Source organism: Hypoxylon fragiforme (genome assembly GCF_022984875.1).
Source record: "Hypoxylon fragiforme strain CBS 206.31 chromosome Unknown GGS25scaffold_8, whole genome shotgun sequence".
Lineage (NCBI taxonomy): Eukaryota > Fungi > Ascomycota > Sordariomycetes > Xylariales > Hypoxylaceae > Hypoxylon > Hypoxylon fragiforme.
This window is the reverse complement of record NW_026054763.1, coordinates 217,019-233,287: the sequence shown is the minus strand read 5'-3', so window position 1 is coordinate 233,287 and position 16,269 is coordinate 217,019. Positions and strand designations below refer to the sequence as shown.

Here is a 16,269-nt window from a genome sequence, read left to right as displayed (position 1 = left end):
TGGGGACACAAACAACTTACCAGCGCTTGCATTGGCGACAAACTCCGGGATCTGTAACATTACTAACATCATTACATTATTTACATACATGTATGTATACATTACCTACAGGCTACTATGTATGGTACCTCGGTAGGTAAGATTGCAATCAGTCAGAACCTTAACTACCACGGTAACACAGTCACTAACTTCAATGTTATCTGGAGTTCATCGTCCCATCGACTTCCTATATTTTTATATACCTCTTGCGATTCTTATATGCTTACCCAGGTATACATAGAAACTATTGCTTTGCTAAACATGGGAATGAAATTTGTAGCATCTCAAGACAGATATGTACTCCCGCACATGCAGTTGTATCAAAATAGACTGGGGCTTATACATATGTAGGGCATTGTAGGCTCTGTATTGTATATTTGGCCTACATATGTAATAGCTGATTGGCCTAACCTACATACTTGAGTGTCAACCCCTTTCGGTACTTTGCAGAGATAAGGCTGGCCTCATCCGCCCCCTGTTAGCATAAACCAACATGGCCCCTCTCAATGCCGGGAGCCGGATGATTTTGTTTAAGAGATGACCCCCGGGCAACGCTTGACTTTCATATCAAGTAGGTACTTGAAAGAATTCCATCTTGTCGGAATTTGATTCAGCAGGGGGGGCTGTCAGTTAATGCAAGTGAACAAATTCAACGCAGCGGGAAGAACCGACCCAGCCAACAGATAGGAATGTAACTACATTACATGTTGTACTATGCCGTAGTTACATCATGTAGGCGGCAGCGTGCTCGGACAGCCACAGATTATGCAGTAAGCCAGAAAACCCCAAAGACTATCAAGAATTTACGCTGCTAACCATTCATTAGGCGCACGTTTTCGTAAGACTTCAACCTTCAATCTCACGTTGGTTTCACTTATTTGGAGTGGATATATGTAGTACCACCATCACACTCAGAAGTCTCGTTTCCGAAATACGTTGTGGACATGTAGGACTCAACTACATCACAAATTCACAATAACTATCTCGCATACGTCCAGGCAAGCATAGGTGACACTATTAGGTGTATACATAGCCTGTAATACGTTAGTAGGCTACTAAATTAGTACTAATAGCTAACATCGTAGCACTGAAAAGTATGAAACAAACCCTAAACAGCCTTTTTTTTAGTATTCTCATGAGCCAATGATGTAGAGGATAAATGTGATTTCTATATCCAGCCACTAAGTAGCTCGCAGTTGCTCACTAGCCACAGCAGTATCATACAATGCTATCGCAATAGATTAAGATCCCTGCACATAAACTTTCGTCATTGACAATTGAATAATCGAATAATCGATCCGTCCGATCTACGCGCGCGCACCCTCCCGAAGACCTTACATTGTCGCCAACACACAAGACAAGCGCAATAATACCAACAGTGCTATAAGTAGTAAAATACAGCAATTGATTATTCAGAGATGGCGGCTAAATCAGGAAAGCTTGGAACTTGGATCAAGATGATGGCTGCGTAAGTAAGCGCTCTCTCATATATACCTATCTACATACCTACTATAGCAGCAGCCCTTTGTCTATCTACACAACGGCGCGGCTACCACTGCCACCCCCAACAGCAGCAACACGATGAAAAACGCAAGCAAACTAACATTGAACCCACAGCGGCGGCGTAATGTGCATTGGCGGCCCGGCCCTCGTGTGGTGGGTCTCGCCCACCGACGAGGAGCTGTTCAAGAAGTACAACCCGGAGCTGCAGAAGAAGAGCCTGGCGCGTCGGTACGAGCGGCAGAAGGAGTTTGACGACTTCATGACCCAGGTCAAGGCCGACTCCAAGTCCAGCAAGCCGAGTACGTTGCGAATCCATCACATCACATCACATCACCTCACCTCACCTCCTTACCCTACCTTACCCTACCCACCTTTGCGTCATCAACCAAAGTCTCATGAGTCGCGCTTTGTTCTGTCTGCGTGCATGCGCCTGATGGCTAGCCATCAAGATAAATCGCATTGCTTGGTACGAAAGGGGACAAGACACAAGAGGGTATTTATTTACACCACGTACCTACACATGCTAACATGGCGAAAAAAACAGTATGGACGGTACAAGAAGATGCCCTGCGGAAGCGGAAGGAGGACAAGCTTCGCCAGGATTTCCTCGACGCCGAGGAAGCAAAGGCGCGCAAGGAGTCTCTGCGGAAGGAGTCGGGGCTATCGTCCAGTTCCTGATAGCTACCTAGGTACCTAGAACACCGGATGATCTACTTGGTACAAGGTATCGTGTTACTACTATATTATGCGGAGTCCAAAAAGTACGTAGGGCCACTAAAAAAAGAAAATAAGGGATAGGTTGATTATGGATGGCAGCATACAATGGCGTTTGGATGATCTTTTTTTTTTTTTTTTTTACGTTGGGATACGAGTCTATTCAATGACTTGTTGTGTATCTGTAGGTATATAATGATAAACGCCCATCAATGTTTTACTCGGTCGAGATAAATCAGTACCTAGGTTTTAGATTCTATACCAAAGGTTCTACACCTTCCTTCCTAACCTAGGTAATGGATTTCTATTCAGATCCTCTTTGAGACGGGCGATATTCATAGCAGCCAGTCCTTCAATCTGTTCCCACCGATCAGCCAGCGACTCTCTTTGCTGTGGCTCGCCGACTTTTAAAGCCCCAACTTGGCAAATCATATTCCCGGCATCCAGCCTGAGCTCTTTCAATAACTCGATCATGTACTGGGCTACCTCCTGCTTACTGCGCTCGCCATCGTCAATCCCATCCATGAACCGCTTCCACTCCCTGAACCCGCAGCACAGCAGCCGCACGACAACTTGCGTCCTGTAGCACTCCGTCTCCCTGTCCAGCACATACCTCTCCCAGAACCCCACCGCGTCCAGCTTCTCCCTCTGGTGGGCACTCAGCTGGGGGACCAGCACCTCGTCGAGCCTGGCCTCGTCCCACTTGTTTCCGTCCATCGCGAACCCGTACTCGACGAGCAGGAAGTCGTTGCTGTGGCTCCCGTAGCAGATCTTGAGCTCCTCGCCGCGGGCGTACCTACGCGCGGCCGTGACCTCGAAGCCGGCGCGGTCGAACGCGACGTTGCACTCCTCGCGCGCGTTGTCGCCGTGGTTGAACAGGTCGGCGACGGGCAACAGGCACATGTGGTCGTCGGGGCAGCGGCGCTGCAGCCGCGCGTTGACGTAGTAGAAGGTGCGCGTGTTGACGAGCATCCAGGCGTGCCGGTACCGAGCCTCGTCGAGGTCCTCCTGGCCATGCGCCAACGCCTTCGCGACAGCGGCCCAGTCGCGCGCGAGCTTCGCGTCCTGCTTCGCCAGCAGGTCCCGCGCCGCGAGCGGCAGGTACGCGCGCAGCTCGGGGGGCCAGACGAGCGGCATGCCGGCGAAGTCGGCGGGGGTGGGGCACACGGCGTCCCAGGCGGCGTACCGGCCGGAGCGGTCGAGGGCGAGGTCCGCGGCTAGCAGGCCGTGGACGGAGATGGATTTGGGCAGCTGCCGGACAAGGGGCTTCGGGACTGTGTCGATGCTCCGTATACACGATGCAGGGACCTCGAGCACGACCTCTCCTGACTGTTTGTTTTAACCCCCGGTGGCTTGTTTAGTACACGAGACATGGTGCATGATAGGATTGCCGGATAGACGAACCTTGATCGCCCGGGTAGCAACGAGGCCGATGCCCCGACCGGGAATACGCTTAGGTATGATGCCGGTGAGCTTGACGCCCTGGCCTGTAGCCCATGATATGAGCTCCTCATAAGGTTCCATGTTCGCTTATGCTAGTTTAAGAAAAATGGTATGTATATGTGTATTTCTATGTGTAAGGAATTATACGACGTATGAAGCTGAAATCTAAGTGTATGCCGATTTTCGGAATTCAAAGTGAAAGTGAAAGTGAAAGTGAAAGTGAGGGTGAGGGTGGTGGGAGAAAAGCAAAGAACAATGAAATGATAGTATGCGAAAAGCTATCACTACAGTTGGGTGCCATGACGAGGTCTTAAGATTGTCATTGCTGGCATAGGGGTGTGAGTTGCAATAACAAACGATCAAAAAGGGTGAGGCAAGAATTGAGTGTGACCAAGCAGAAGGAATAAAAGCCACGAAGAGCTTTACTATGTTGCATATCTTGATATTTGATATATAATATGTAATAATATGTTATATGTTATAATATGCTAATATGTACTTAAGGTAGATATGATATGTATCATACGGGAATTACGAAGTACGGGAATTAAAATGCAGGCAATCCCTAAGTCCGGCACAAAAGCCGATCAACCTGGAGTTTAATAGTAAAGCAGCTGGAGTCAATGATAACAGTGATACATAGACTTGAACACAGGGATGTCAATGCACTAAGCACAAAGTATAACTGTGTAGAATTCACCCCGCCAGATTAGCAGATAGTAGATACATACCTACATAGTAGTACCTAGTAGGCTACGTAGGCTGCTAGTAGCTCTCCAAGTTCAAGTGTCATCGTCATTTCTGGTTTCTGTTTCCTCTTTCATCTTCACCATCTTCTTCAAACACATACAACAACTTGAGGTTAGGCCCTAACCCTGACTCTCACTCAAATTTATACCTTGACCCTGGCCGGACCAAAGCCATTATTATCAATATGATCAATTATTCTGTTGACTTATAAATTCCGCTTTGTCTGAACCTTACTTGCCCTTACCTATTCCTTATTCCTTCCTGGAGTGTTTGGACTCCCAAGTGAGACATTATCTACCTAGCCTAGGATTCATACATAGGACGGACTCTAGCCAAAAGGCCAACATATCTTTAAAAATCTATCAGCAAATATATACGTGATAAGCAGCGGTATCGTTGAAATAGTTATAGAAACAAGCATCTAGTACAGCCAAAATGAGTAGCCCGAGGTCCACATCGGAAGAGGCCGAGGACCATGTCCCGGATTATTATGTCGATGCCACAGAAGAGGATACCGAAGACCCCGACTACGATGAAGATGATGAAGATGATGAAGATGGTGAAGATGGTGAAGAAATAGATTATGACGATGTGGCCCAGGACTTGTTTGAGGCTGATGACGACGAGTTTCACGGTACGCAAATAGAATCGCAAAAGTCATGGCCAATCCAGACCCCAGACTCGCGCAATAGCTGACATACAAACACGGAATAGATGCCGAAGAAGGCAATGTTTCGTTATTGGTTCAGATAGAGGACGATGACAACGAGTCCGGAGATGATGAGGACGGTTTAGAACTAACGAACGTTACGCAGGTGGCGGGCCTACCTCAACGACAGCGAATCCTTGTTAGATACTACCAGGGACCGCGCCGCTCCGAGCGAACCCGCGAGTTGGATCCGGATCGGTTTCCTAAGGTCCCGAGTGAGAAAGGTAGGGAGCTGATGAACTCCGGCACCTTTGGCGCGAACGATATGCCTAGCTCTATTACCACAAAGAAGCGGCTCGCCCGCCGTATACTTGACCGCGAGCTAGGGATAGGGAACAGGACTGATCATCGAATTAACCAAGGCCTGATGGCGCAGTCAATGATCCCGAGTTCGGAAACTGATATGGCCATCAAATTTGAGGAGGGCGTATATTCTGGCCAATTCTCGGACGACGGCAATTTCTATTTTGCCTGTGTCAAAGACATGAAGGTCCGAATGTACGATACCTCCAACCCGTATAACTGGCGGCATTATAAGACAGTGCCCTTCACCTTTGGGTCTTGGACCCTGACAGACGCCTCCCTCAGTCCCGATAACAAGTGGTTGGCGTACACCTCCATCCAGAGCAACGTTTGTTTAGCTCCGACTGACCCAAATGACACGGGCGACCCTTACATGCTAAGCTTATCGGAGCACGGTGGAAGACCGGGCTGGCGTGGCGGGTTCGCCATCTTCTCGATCCGTTTCTCCGGCGACGGCCGAGAGTTAGTTGCTGGGACAAGCAGTAATTCGATCGTGGTATACGATATCGAGTCCAGACAGGTGCTGCACACTATCATGGGTCACGTCGATGATGTCAATGCAGTGTGCTTCGCGGACAAGTCGTCGCCGCACATCCTATACTCAGGAAGCGACGATGCGACCATCAAAGTGTGGGACCGACGAAGCATGGGCGATGGGCGAGAAGCAGGCGCATTCGTAGGCCACATCCATGGGTTAACGTATATAGATAGCAAAAACGATGGGCGGTACCTGTTGAGCAACGGCAAAGACCAGAGCATGAAGCTGTGGGACCTAAAGATGATGTATACGACGGCGCGTTTCCACGAGTTGAACCCGCGCCGGCATCTGCGGAATCAAAACGATGACTATCGCTGGTCTGCCTGGGATGACAGGGACTGGTTCCCGCACCCCAACGACAACTCACTAGTTACGTTCCGTGGACATAAAGTTTCACGCACATTAATCCGCTGCCACTTCTCGCCACCCGGGAGCACGAACTCGCGGTACGTATATTCGGGTAGCCATAACGGCAGAGTGTATATATACAACATGGATGCCACAATAGCTGCTGTTGTCAACGTCGAGGAACCCACAACCAAGAATCATCCAGAGTTACCGTGGCGACATGGGTTTCATGACGACCACGGCTATGCTGGTCTATCTACCGTCGTGAGAGACGCGAGTTGGCATCCCACTGCCCCTTTTATCGCTAGTAAGTGTGGTTACCCTATTGTCCCCTTTTGGAGGACTAGTAACGCAGTCGCACTAAATGCTTACACCTAATTATCAGCATCCTCATTAGTTAGCCGAGGCGATGCTCAGGGCATGATCACACTACATTCTTATAATGAGTCTTCGTTTGACGAGGGAGAACCCGAGATGGGTGCCGACTACGATGAACAGCTCAGACCCTGGTCATGATATATCCCTAGACTCGGACGAGAATGAGAGTAAGGGAGATGATGACAATTTCTAGGTATCTTAAATTATAGCTGCTTCTTTATTATGACAGCGGATATTGAACAGGCTGGATAGTCGCGATTTGCTTTCTGTTGGACAATTATCTATGAACTTACGAATATCTGGCGCAAGAATATCAAGGCACATGATATTTATATGCAAGGGTTTGGACGGAGACACAAAGTGATATTAGCTGGTCTTGTTCAGGTTGTCGTTCGTTCTCTCAAGATGTTGAGATGCAATGTCATGTAACGACTTGATGAAATCCGAGTGGGAGAGCATAACAAATACATAAATATATTCAATGACCTCCCAAGCTTGCCCCTCTTGAATTATTGAGCAAAACCGATGTGTTTTCTTTTTGACCCAAGCCGCGATTATGAATGGTACATCGTATTATATCACACTGCCATCAATGATTCGCAGCAGAGCATCAGGGTGTTCACCCCCCCCTAGGTTTTTTTTCTACCATACATCGCCTTGATCACCATCTGCTCCAAGTACCTGGCCCCTACGCCTTTCATCATCGAGATCCCGAGTAACTAGGTAGAAGGATTTATGCGGCGCCGACGAGAATGTTGTTGACGGGGATGTGAACTATCATGCAAGTATTAGCAAAGGAATGACCTTCCTCGGCGGGATTCTTTTACGAGTATCTTACTTAGTTTTATCAGGTAGCCGATGGCTCCCATGACCAAGAAACCCACGCCGACGGCCTTGGAGATCTGTATGAACTCTCGCTTATCCGCTATTTGTCACAATATTGTTAGTCTTGAATCTTTGGGGAAATGCCACAGGGAAAGGTCTGCGTGGAAAGTAGGTAGGGAAGGAGTTGGAGTTGAAGTTGAAGTTGGAAAGCGAGGATAGAGAGACTTACGCTTGGTACACCGTGTCATGAATTGCGTGCCGTCCTTGACGAAGTCCTTGGGGATTTCGAGGAATTCTTGTATATCGGACATGATGAAGAGATGTTAAGCGTGATACAAGTGGGAATGAATAGGTCTCGTGGTGGAGGTTAGCAGTAGATGGGAGAATTACTTGGTAGTAAAACAAGTAAATGGTATCGATAGAAGGAAGAGGGAAGGAATGTAGAATGGTGGGATTATGGGCGCGTAAGAATTGAGGATTGGAAATGTGGAAGTAGTGATGGCGATGTATGTATGTATGTAGTATTGTATGTGCAGTAACGGCCAGATTTCCTAGCCAGCTAACCTAGTAATAGCTTAGATTTTATTTGATATTAATTGATATAATAGGTACACATATCCCAAACCTGCTTAGCGTTGACTTTTGCGCTCGCAGATGCAATCTGGCCAGCTCACCCAGCTCTGCTGTACATATGTAACTTACGGCATAACTTTAGTTATTAGTACATAACTACATTGAAAAATGTTAAAATGGACTGAAAAACACGTGAGCTGTATTAGGTAAACGTCAAACGGTCCATGCAAACCATGTCGGTACGAAATACACCGTTGATGGCTTGTGCTTGCCCCCAATGCCCCCATAGCCTCATTTTAGTCATTTTAGTGTCCCTCTAAATAAGCGGGCCATGGGTTCCCCAAGCTCAGCCCAATTTAACGCTAAGCCGTTCAGGCTCAAGGCTCCTTCTCATCCTTGAACTTCAAATTGTCGTCGGCAAGTTTCTTAGCTAGCCCAGCTGTTTCTGTCGAGTCCCATCCCAAAAACAACATCCCGTCACTTTTAAATCATTGTCAGATTTCTCAGATTTCTCAGATTTCTGTTCCCACATTGACATTGGCATTGACTTTGACATCGACAGCAACATCCGATATATTTCATCATATCATATCGTTCATTCCTATACTTATAACTAACTACTTATAACCCTTTCCACATACTTCGTACTTGCTATGAGAAGCCACACATAGCATATTCACTGGCTGAGTTCTTGACTATGTGTATCTCCAAGTAGTGTACCGTTCGTTACCCCCTAGGCCCGCTTACGTCGCGTTGCAAACTCCCTTTTCTCCTTCCTTCTTCCTACAATAGTAGTACTTTCCTCACCTCGCCGTTGCACCTATTTCACCTCTTTTTCTCTTTCGGTGCTTCTTTCAATTGTCGCGGAAGAGCAAGCATAATCTTCCACTTCCGACTTCTATCTTCAAAAGTTATTCTCGGATCATTCCATTCTCTAATACCAGCGTAAGGCAGTCAGTTTGAAGGTTACCTACCTAAATAGGTACATACCTACTTCCAATTAATACATACAACATTACGTTGATAACACCAGAAGAGTCATAGGGAGCTACATAGGGTTCATTCCACTTTGAAACGTCTTTTTACTTATCTTCGACCATCAGGTTGCCCTGTACTCTTACATCACCATCATCATCATAACCGCAGTCACATATTTACGGATAAAACAGAATTGGGAGAAGGACCTCGGCTCATACGACTACTGTACTTTCGAGGAAGATTGCAAGAGACTGCACTAGAGACTGCACAAGAGACTGCACAAGAGACTGCAAGCACAGAGCTTCGTCTCAAACCTATCCTATCTTTATTTGTTAAGAACACCCTACGTCGTTCAGTGGAGTTACTTGAGAGCTCAGAAAATACGGGGAACAATACTTCAAAGGCTGCGGAGTGTACGTATTTCGATACTGTGAGAAATTTCTTTCCCTCTCGTTGTTCTACTTCTTTTTGGTCGAGGATTTTCCCATCATGTATTTCTTATTGACTGATGAAATGGAGTGGAAGAACACAGGTCTCCTGTATCTACCCTAAATACACCCTCAATTGGCAAGCTTCAGGCCTTCCTACTTAGACTCTTCTTGCTATTGCATCCTTTTCCCCAACTGCTGAATTCAAGATGGCGGACGAGGATTTCGAGATCGATGTTTATGGCGATGCGAACGACGCGAATGTGGATGCCGACGAGCCCAAACATGATGAGTCGAACAGCCATGCGTATGAGAATAACTCTTCCATCACCATTGCCAACGGTTCCAACCCGGACTCTTCCGCACATACCCATAACGATGACTACGACAGCCATGACCAACACGCCATGAACCACAGCAACAGCGGGACGCCTTTCCAATCTCATCAACAAGGTGTTAAGCGCAAGGAAGGTTCCGATGACAGACCCATTGATCCAGGCGCGACCAGTGCCCTGCTTCTCTCGGAACTACAATGGTGGACTACAGATGATGACATCCGAAACTGGATCCGAAGAGCCTCCTGTGAAGATGAACTAAAAGATATTACGTTTAGTGAGCACAAGGTCAATGGCAAGAGCAAGGGGTATGTACCGTCTATTATTATCTACCGTGCTAAGTTACCAGGATTTACTCATTAACTCCATGATAGCCAAGCCTATATTGAGTTTACTTCGCAACAAGCCGCCACTGCTGCCAAGCGCCAAGTAGAGAATGCCGCATCCGAGGCTGGCCAGCCAGGCGGCAAGAAGATGACCATCATCTACACCTCGCCCACTAACAACCCCTTCAAGACCCTACCCAAGGATGCGCCTGCCCGAGCAAACAAAGAAGGAGGCTCCCGAGGTGGCTCAAACATGGGAGGCTACAATGACCGCGGTAACTTTAGAGGTCGTGGAAATTTCAATGGACCTCGTGGTGGATTCAATCGCAATTTCAACAACAGCAACAACAACATGGGCGGCGGCGGCGGTGGCGGCGGATTTCACGTGCCCGCTGGTTTCAATAATAACATGGGAGGAGGTGGTGGCTTCGGCTTCAACAACATGGGAGGTGGTGGCGGAAACTTTGGCTTCCGTGGCGGCATGATGCCAGGTATGAGTGGAGGTATGCGAGGAGGCGGCATGCGTGGCGGACGGGGTGGCGGAATGAACCCGGGTATGAACGCGGGCATGAACAACGGAATGATGGGTGGAATGGGCGGCATGGGTATGCCCATGATGGGCTTCCAGCAACCGGCGCATTTCAACCCGGCCTTCTTCGGCGGCAATCAGCAGTCGGATTGGCAAAACCCTCATGGGGCCAAGAGACCGCGCGAGAACTAGAGGACCCGCGATTCTTGTTCCAAGGGATTTTAAATCCTTCCAAGTTGCTTTTTTCCATTGCTGTTTTCTATTGTCCCTCGGAACGGGGACAAGACTTTTCAATAGGGCACGACATGGCATGGCATGAGTTATTTGCTCGCTTTTCTATTCTGCCCCTGTATTGATGTACGAAGGGAGAGGGCCAGGGTTAGGGTCAAGGGTCAAAGGTTAGGGGATACGCCGAGATGGACAGTCGAGATTCATAGTTCCAAGGTTGCCATGAAGGGAAGCAGAAGGGCAGACTTGGCTGGCATATGTCAGGTCGCATTTCTTCTCATTTCCCCAGGGCATTAAACGGATGATTTTCAGTCAATTCAACTCAGATTCAACCGATGTTTTAATCTATACAGTAATCCTCTCATGTGGCCAAAGAACATTAGAGTATAGGTAGATCTCAAAGAGCATTACCTGCCTACAGTACCTGGCTACACAACTACTAGCTCAAGCCTTCTTTTTGGAGGAAGTGATGGCTGGACGATCTGGGCCGAAGAGGCCTAGAAGATAGGCTGTTCGGGTTAAGCAGAGGAAAGTCTTTTCATGGTTGTCAGTGTTTACGTGAGAGTAGGGAGTATACTATTTGAGGAGGGTTTATATGAAAGGAAAGCCAGAGTAAGGTAGACACTCTTAAGGAGGTAACTTACAGTGAACCCGACATTACCCCACGTCAAGGGGTTCCAGGCGCCGACGTCGAGGGTCCGCTCGTAACCCAGGGCCCAGCAGGTGACGCCGACGTGGCTGATGTCGGCGAGCCACAGGGCGACGAGGTAGTTCCGGACGACGTTGAGCTCGCGCGTCGTGTACAGCACGGCGATCCCGAGCAGGAAGAGCAGCCCGTATGCGTTGCCTAGCTGGAGCGCGACGAGGCGCGCGTTGCCGTCGTAGGAAGAGGTGGTGATGGGGCTGGGGCTGGGGCTGGGAGGGGGGTTGAGCTGCGAGGCGATGAACCAGTCTGTGTTGAGGAGGGGGCCGAGGAAGCCGCCGATGCTGGAGGGGGTGTTAGTAAGGTAGGTTAGGTAGGTAGGTAGGTAGGTAGGTGTGTGAGATGATTTGGCTTACAGTGAGATGGGCTCTACGATGGTGAAGATTGTGCGTGGGAATGCTGGGAGTTGTGAGGCCATGGCTGTTTGATTTTAACTGAGGTTTTATATTATATTGTATGTTTACCAGACTGCTAGTGGATGGACAGATAGATAGACAATTCGGATCTGATTAAGGCTAAGGGAGTGATACTATACTAATAATCAGCCAATGACAAGATTTTGGAGATGGGTGTCGGTAACTACATATCAATCAATAGGGGACATAGTTGGAATAGTTGCGGCAAGATCCCGATTGGATGGTACCTATAATACACTGCACTAACCTAGGCACAAGTGCACACTACTAGGTACAGTAACTACATACAACATTGAATGATATGTCATGCATCTGTAGTACAGCAGATTCTGTACTCCAAAGGATCAAACGGCACGTCTGGGCAGGATCATTAATAAGATTAATACGACTCTTAAACACCTCCAGGTATGCACCTACCTTGTTGTAAATATCAGACTGTTCCATCCTTCCATCATTTCATCATGCTATTAGTTAATACCGTACAGATATCTATGTACACTAGATTGAAGAAAAAGCTTGGCATTTTGCCTACAGGCTACTACCATAGGTACTATCTGTAGTATGCAGGCCCAGCCCAGGTACCTAGCACAACGATGATTAATTGAATTTCCACCTGTTGATCCCTTATCGAACAGGATGCGTTAATAATTCTCTCTTTGCATTTGGTGTGACAGACCGATCATCCTCCGATTTTCATTTTTTTACCCTTTCTTTCTTTTCTTTTTTTTTATTTAATTTCTTCCATTCTTCCAATGGCTATGATTTATTTTAAACTATTTTCTACATCATCATTTGAAGATATTTATAAATATATATATACTACCCGGTAGAGATATATATATTTCGTAGGTCAACACCCCCCCAGCCTGGCCCCCGAAAATAATTGATAGCAAAAATAGTCCTATTATCGAACATACCTAACCTTGGAACTTAATCGGTTTGGTTCAATTTCAAGTGTTATTATTAGCTTGAGTACCGTACCGTACTGCCAGTACTGCTTCGGCTCTATTACATACATAGTTTTAACGGTAGGCACAATGGCACATGGCAAGTATGGTAAGGTAAGGTATCTTCACGTGAAGCAATCACGCTACATACTACCCAAGTTAGTAGGTACAGTACAGGTTGAAAAAGGAAAAGAAAGAAATGAGAGAATTTGAAAGAAGCCGAAATGAAAAGAAAAGAAAGAGGGAAAAAAAATAAAACAAAAACTTGCAAACCTGCAAACGCGGCCAACCCACACACTCTCAGACCAGACACACCAGACTCCTCTCAGACTCCCTACCTACTTAGGTACCCTAAACCTGGGTTAATAACTGATACTAATACCATTTTCATTTTCTAACGTACTATGCATCTGTGGCATCATACGAACAATATTGATTTTTCTTTTACTATTTTTAATTCCCTCTATTAATACATATATATATATATATATATATAAGAGAGAGAGAGTGTGAGAGAGTGGAAGACAATACATTTGGGAATCCGATGGTTTATCGGCGTTGATTAAATCTAGTTATCTGAGTTGATTGAATTGATCTACTCCGGATCTATTTTCTCTCTTTATTTTTTCCTATTCTTTACTCTCTTTCTCCATTCTCCATTCTCTTCAACGCGCCATTATTCAAACTCTTACTTTTTCTTTTTCTTTCTTCCCCTCCTCTACCACAAACAGTATCTTACTGTGCTAAATTGTTGTGGTCAACTTGAATCGTAATAGTGCTGTCACTAGCTTCTCTTTTGCCTCTTCAAACAGACTGAGAACCTACCTACCTACCTACCTACCTTTTACCCTCAAACCTCCCGCCTTTTCCTCCTCTCCGCTGTCTCCGTCGTTCCTCTCGCCCCCCTCGTTCCAAACAAAGAGTCCGTCAGGGCCCTTTTCCTCTCCCAATGCTCTTCTCCTGTTCGCTCCCATCGAATCACGATGGCCACCATCGAGCCACGACTAATTCATCTGCTGAACGAATCGACTGCTACGCCACGGCCGCACCATGCTGAGCTCCCGCCCATCAAAGTCCTCCCCCTTCCTAAGACTTCCGGCCGTCTACATCCTATAGAACCCGATGCTAGCCAGAGGTCCGAGGTGCCGGACACGAACCTGGGCCAATTGGCCTCACAGTCCATGCCCTCCTTATATTCGATGGTGGACGATACCTCCAATGTCACGAGTTCCGCACTGAGGAATGATGCTGTATACCCGACGGACCGAACATTACTTAGCCACATCTCGTCTCAGGATTTGCGCATGATACTGGACGATACGCCAGACAATGTCGAAGACCTCGGAAAGAAGAGACGTCCGGTCAAAGAGGACTTTGTGCAACTACCACAGCCGCTCAAGAAACAAAAGGCAACGACTCAACAACACATGTTTCCTCCAATCATTGTGGGGTTGCTTGAGCCACCATCCGACGCCTCTCTATTCCCACCAATCTCCTCTGGCTCCTTCGATAATCGCCCGCATTCCGAACCTCCGCAGTCCCTCAGCATCGCCAAACCGTCAGAGTCATCGGAGCCTCCTGAAGAGCAAACAAACCCGAGCCCTCCCCCCGAGCCCGAGCGTACGCCAACGGGCAAGGTCAAACGACGAGCTGCTAAGCCACGGCGTAAGTGGTCCGAGGAAGAAACCAACCACCTGCTGCTCGGTGTAAGCAAACATGGAGTCGGGAGATGGACAGACATATTGGACGATCCGGAATATAAATTTAATGAAAGGACAGCTGGGGACCTAAAGGATAGGTTTCGGACTTGCTGTCCTGAAGAACTTCGTGGCAGTCCCGCGGCTAGAGGTAGTGCATCCAGAGAATTGCCACCAGCCACGAGGACCCGAGGAAGACCAGGAAAAGGCCTCATGTCTGAAAATATCTTAAACGAGACCGAGGAGGAGGTCGAACTTGAGCAGACCCAGTCAGCTCAGAACGATTCCGACCCCACGCCATCGAGGCAACGCAAGAGCCGAGCTCATCGCAAAAAGATGGAGGACCTGGCCGAGCTCGGAATCAGGGGGCCGTTCAAAAAGTCGCACCGTAGGGAGCGGCGTCCGTTCTCCGAACAGGATGACAGAGAAATATTGGAAGGATTTGAGATGTACGGCCCTCAGTGGACCAAGATCCAGAGGGATCCGAGATTCAACCTTTCTACCAGACAGCCTACAGATTTACGTGATAGGCTACGGAACAAGTACCCCGAAAGATTTGCGGGTACGGAGAAAACCACGATGCAGGTTAGGGAACCCGGGCGGGGCAACAATCTGCTCGAACCGTCGGTCAATATGGCGATTGAAAATTCGCTCCACGTTTCCAAGTCGGCTCTACTGGAGCCTCAACTCAACCGAAGCAACTCCAAAGAAGATATGCCCAAGTGGCCCCTATCTTCGAGTCTCATCGAACCCGGCGAATCGTCCCAGCAGTCTCACTCGAGTATCTACTGGAATGAGGGCTCCGGAGCAGGGTTTACTTCAGGTGCAATAGGAGAGATGGACATATCGCGCCTTCTACTCGATGATACGCAAATCACTAATGATCCACCCCAGGAAAGACGGGGTTTGGGATAAATTTGCTTTGATATAGGCCTATGTATACCTACTAGGTACGTTTTTTTTGATATCAGCTCATATCTGATGTACGGAGTCGATTTTTTTACTATGGCTCGAACCCTGAATGATACGCCATTGGCGTACGGGACGGTGGACGCTAGTCGATTTTCTGCTACTATTTGCGGATGGAGTTACTGTCATTATAGAGAACAGAATTTGTGCAGTGTGTGTGTCTGTGTAAATGGGCGTATTGGATAATTTAGGATCTTTTTTTGGATATGGGGGATTTTTAGGGCAGGACGGGCCAGGCTGGTACATACATACATACAAATGATGGCACGCACACGGAATGAGGCGATGGGAAAAGTTGTAACTAAAGAAAGGTACATGATAGCGATGGAGTACTCGACTTGTTAAGTACAAGTCAAGACTAGTGAGTATCTCTGGACTGAACTGAACTGAACTGAACTGTAAAAGTAAAGTACGTTACATATCTTGGAGTTTCTTCGTTTTTGACAACATGCTTGCCCTGGTGTAAGTATAGATGTGATGGTGAGGCTTGAGCTGTTCGGTATGGGTTAGGTGTGTTGACAGGATGGATAGCCCAGCTGTAAGGAGTAATGGTGAATGTCTAGTGTATTGAGCCAGTGGTTTTTCTCTTT

At 47.5% G+C, this 16,269-nt stretch overlaps 7 protein-coding genes across 7 annotated transcripts; 4 read left to right on the top strand and 3 right to left on the bottom strand.

The window, feature by feature from the left end:
- The first annotated feature begins 1,173 nt into the window (after positions 1-1,173).
- GGS25DRAFT_398026 (CBP4-domain-containing protein) lies at positions 1,174-2,373 on the top strand. The gene is made up of 4 exons (XM_049258395.1): positions 1,174-1,200; positions 1,253-1,507; positions 1,657-1,841; positions 2,087-2,373. Exons 2-4 carry the CDS (start codon positions 1,458-1,460, stop codon positions 2,218-2,220), a joined length of 369 nt encoding a protein of 122 aa, XP_049113575.1. The 5' UTR covers positions 1,174-1,200; positions 1,253-1,457; the 3' UTR covers positions 2,221-2,373.
- Positions 1,819-4,185, bottom strand: GGS25DRAFT_501995 (SET domain-containing protein). The gene is made up of 2 exons (XM_049261987.1): positions 3,661-4,185; positions 1,819-3,585 (listed from the first exon to the last, which is right to left on the bottom strand). The coding sequence occupies exons 1-2, from the start codon at positions 3,778-3,780 to the stop codon at positions 2,527-2,529; spliced, it is 1,179 nt and encodes a 392-aa protein (XP_049113574.1). The 5' UTR covers positions 3,781-4,185; the 3' UTR covers positions 1,819-2,526.
- Positions 4,186-4,353: 168 nt separating this feature from the next.
- GGS25DRAFT_501992 (WD40 repeat-like protein) lies at positions 4,354-7,367 on the top strand. The gene is made up of 3 exons (XM_049261986.1): positions 4,354-5,083; positions 5,164-6,654; positions 6,733-7,367. The coding sequence occupies exons 1-3, from the start codon at positions 4,885-4,887 to the stop codon at positions 6,861-6,863; spliced, it is 1,821 nt and encodes a 606-aa protein (XP_049113573.1). The 5' UTR covers positions 4,354-4,884; the 3' UTR covers positions 6,864-7,367.
- Positions 6,733-8,239, bottom strand: GGS25DRAFT_501989 (protein translocase SEC6). The gene is made up of 3 exons (XM_049261985.1): positions 7,780-8,239; positions 7,564-7,650; positions 6,733-7,499 (listed from the first exon to the last, which is right to left on the bottom strand). Exons 1-3 carry the CDS (start codon positions 7,859-7,861, stop codon positions 7,459-7,461), a joined length of 210 nt encoding a protein of 69 aa, XP_049113572.1. The 5' UTR covers positions 7,862-8,239; the 3' UTR covers positions 6,733-7,458.
- Positions 8,240-9,738: 1,499 nt separating this feature from the next.
- GGS25DRAFT_524276 (uncharacterized protein) lies at positions 9,739-10,911 on the top strand (the record flags this gene model as incomplete). The annotated part of the gene is made up of 2 exons (XM_049264571.1): positions 9,739-10,172; positions 10,239-10,911. The coding sequence occupies 2 exons, from the start codon at positions 9,739-9,741 to the stop codon at positions 10,909-10,911; spliced, it is 1,107 nt and encodes a 368-aa protein (XP_049113571.1).
- A 480-nt stretch (positions 10,912-11,391) lies between these two features.
- Positions 11,392-12,068, bottom strand: GGS25DRAFT_524275 (uncharacterized protein; the record flags this gene model as incomplete). Its single annotated transcript, XM_049264570.1, has 3 exons — positions 11,392-11,523; positions 11,592-11,934; positions 12,007-12,068. 3 exons carry the CDS (start codon positions 12,066-12,068, stop codon positions 11,392-11,394), a joined length of 537 nt encoding a protein of 178 aa, XP_049113570.1.
- A 1,419-nt stretch (positions 12,069-13,487) lies between these two features.
- Positions 13,488-15,788, top strand: GGS25DRAFT_501973 (uncharacterized protein). Its single transcript, XM_049261984.1, has one exon. It carries the CDS (start codon positions 13,997-13,999, stop codon positions 15,623-15,625), a length of 1,629 nt encoding a protein of 542 aa, XP_049113569.1. The 5' UTR covers positions 13,488-13,996; the 3' UTR covers positions 15,626-15,788.
- Positions 15,789-16,269: the final 481 nt, after the last annotated feature.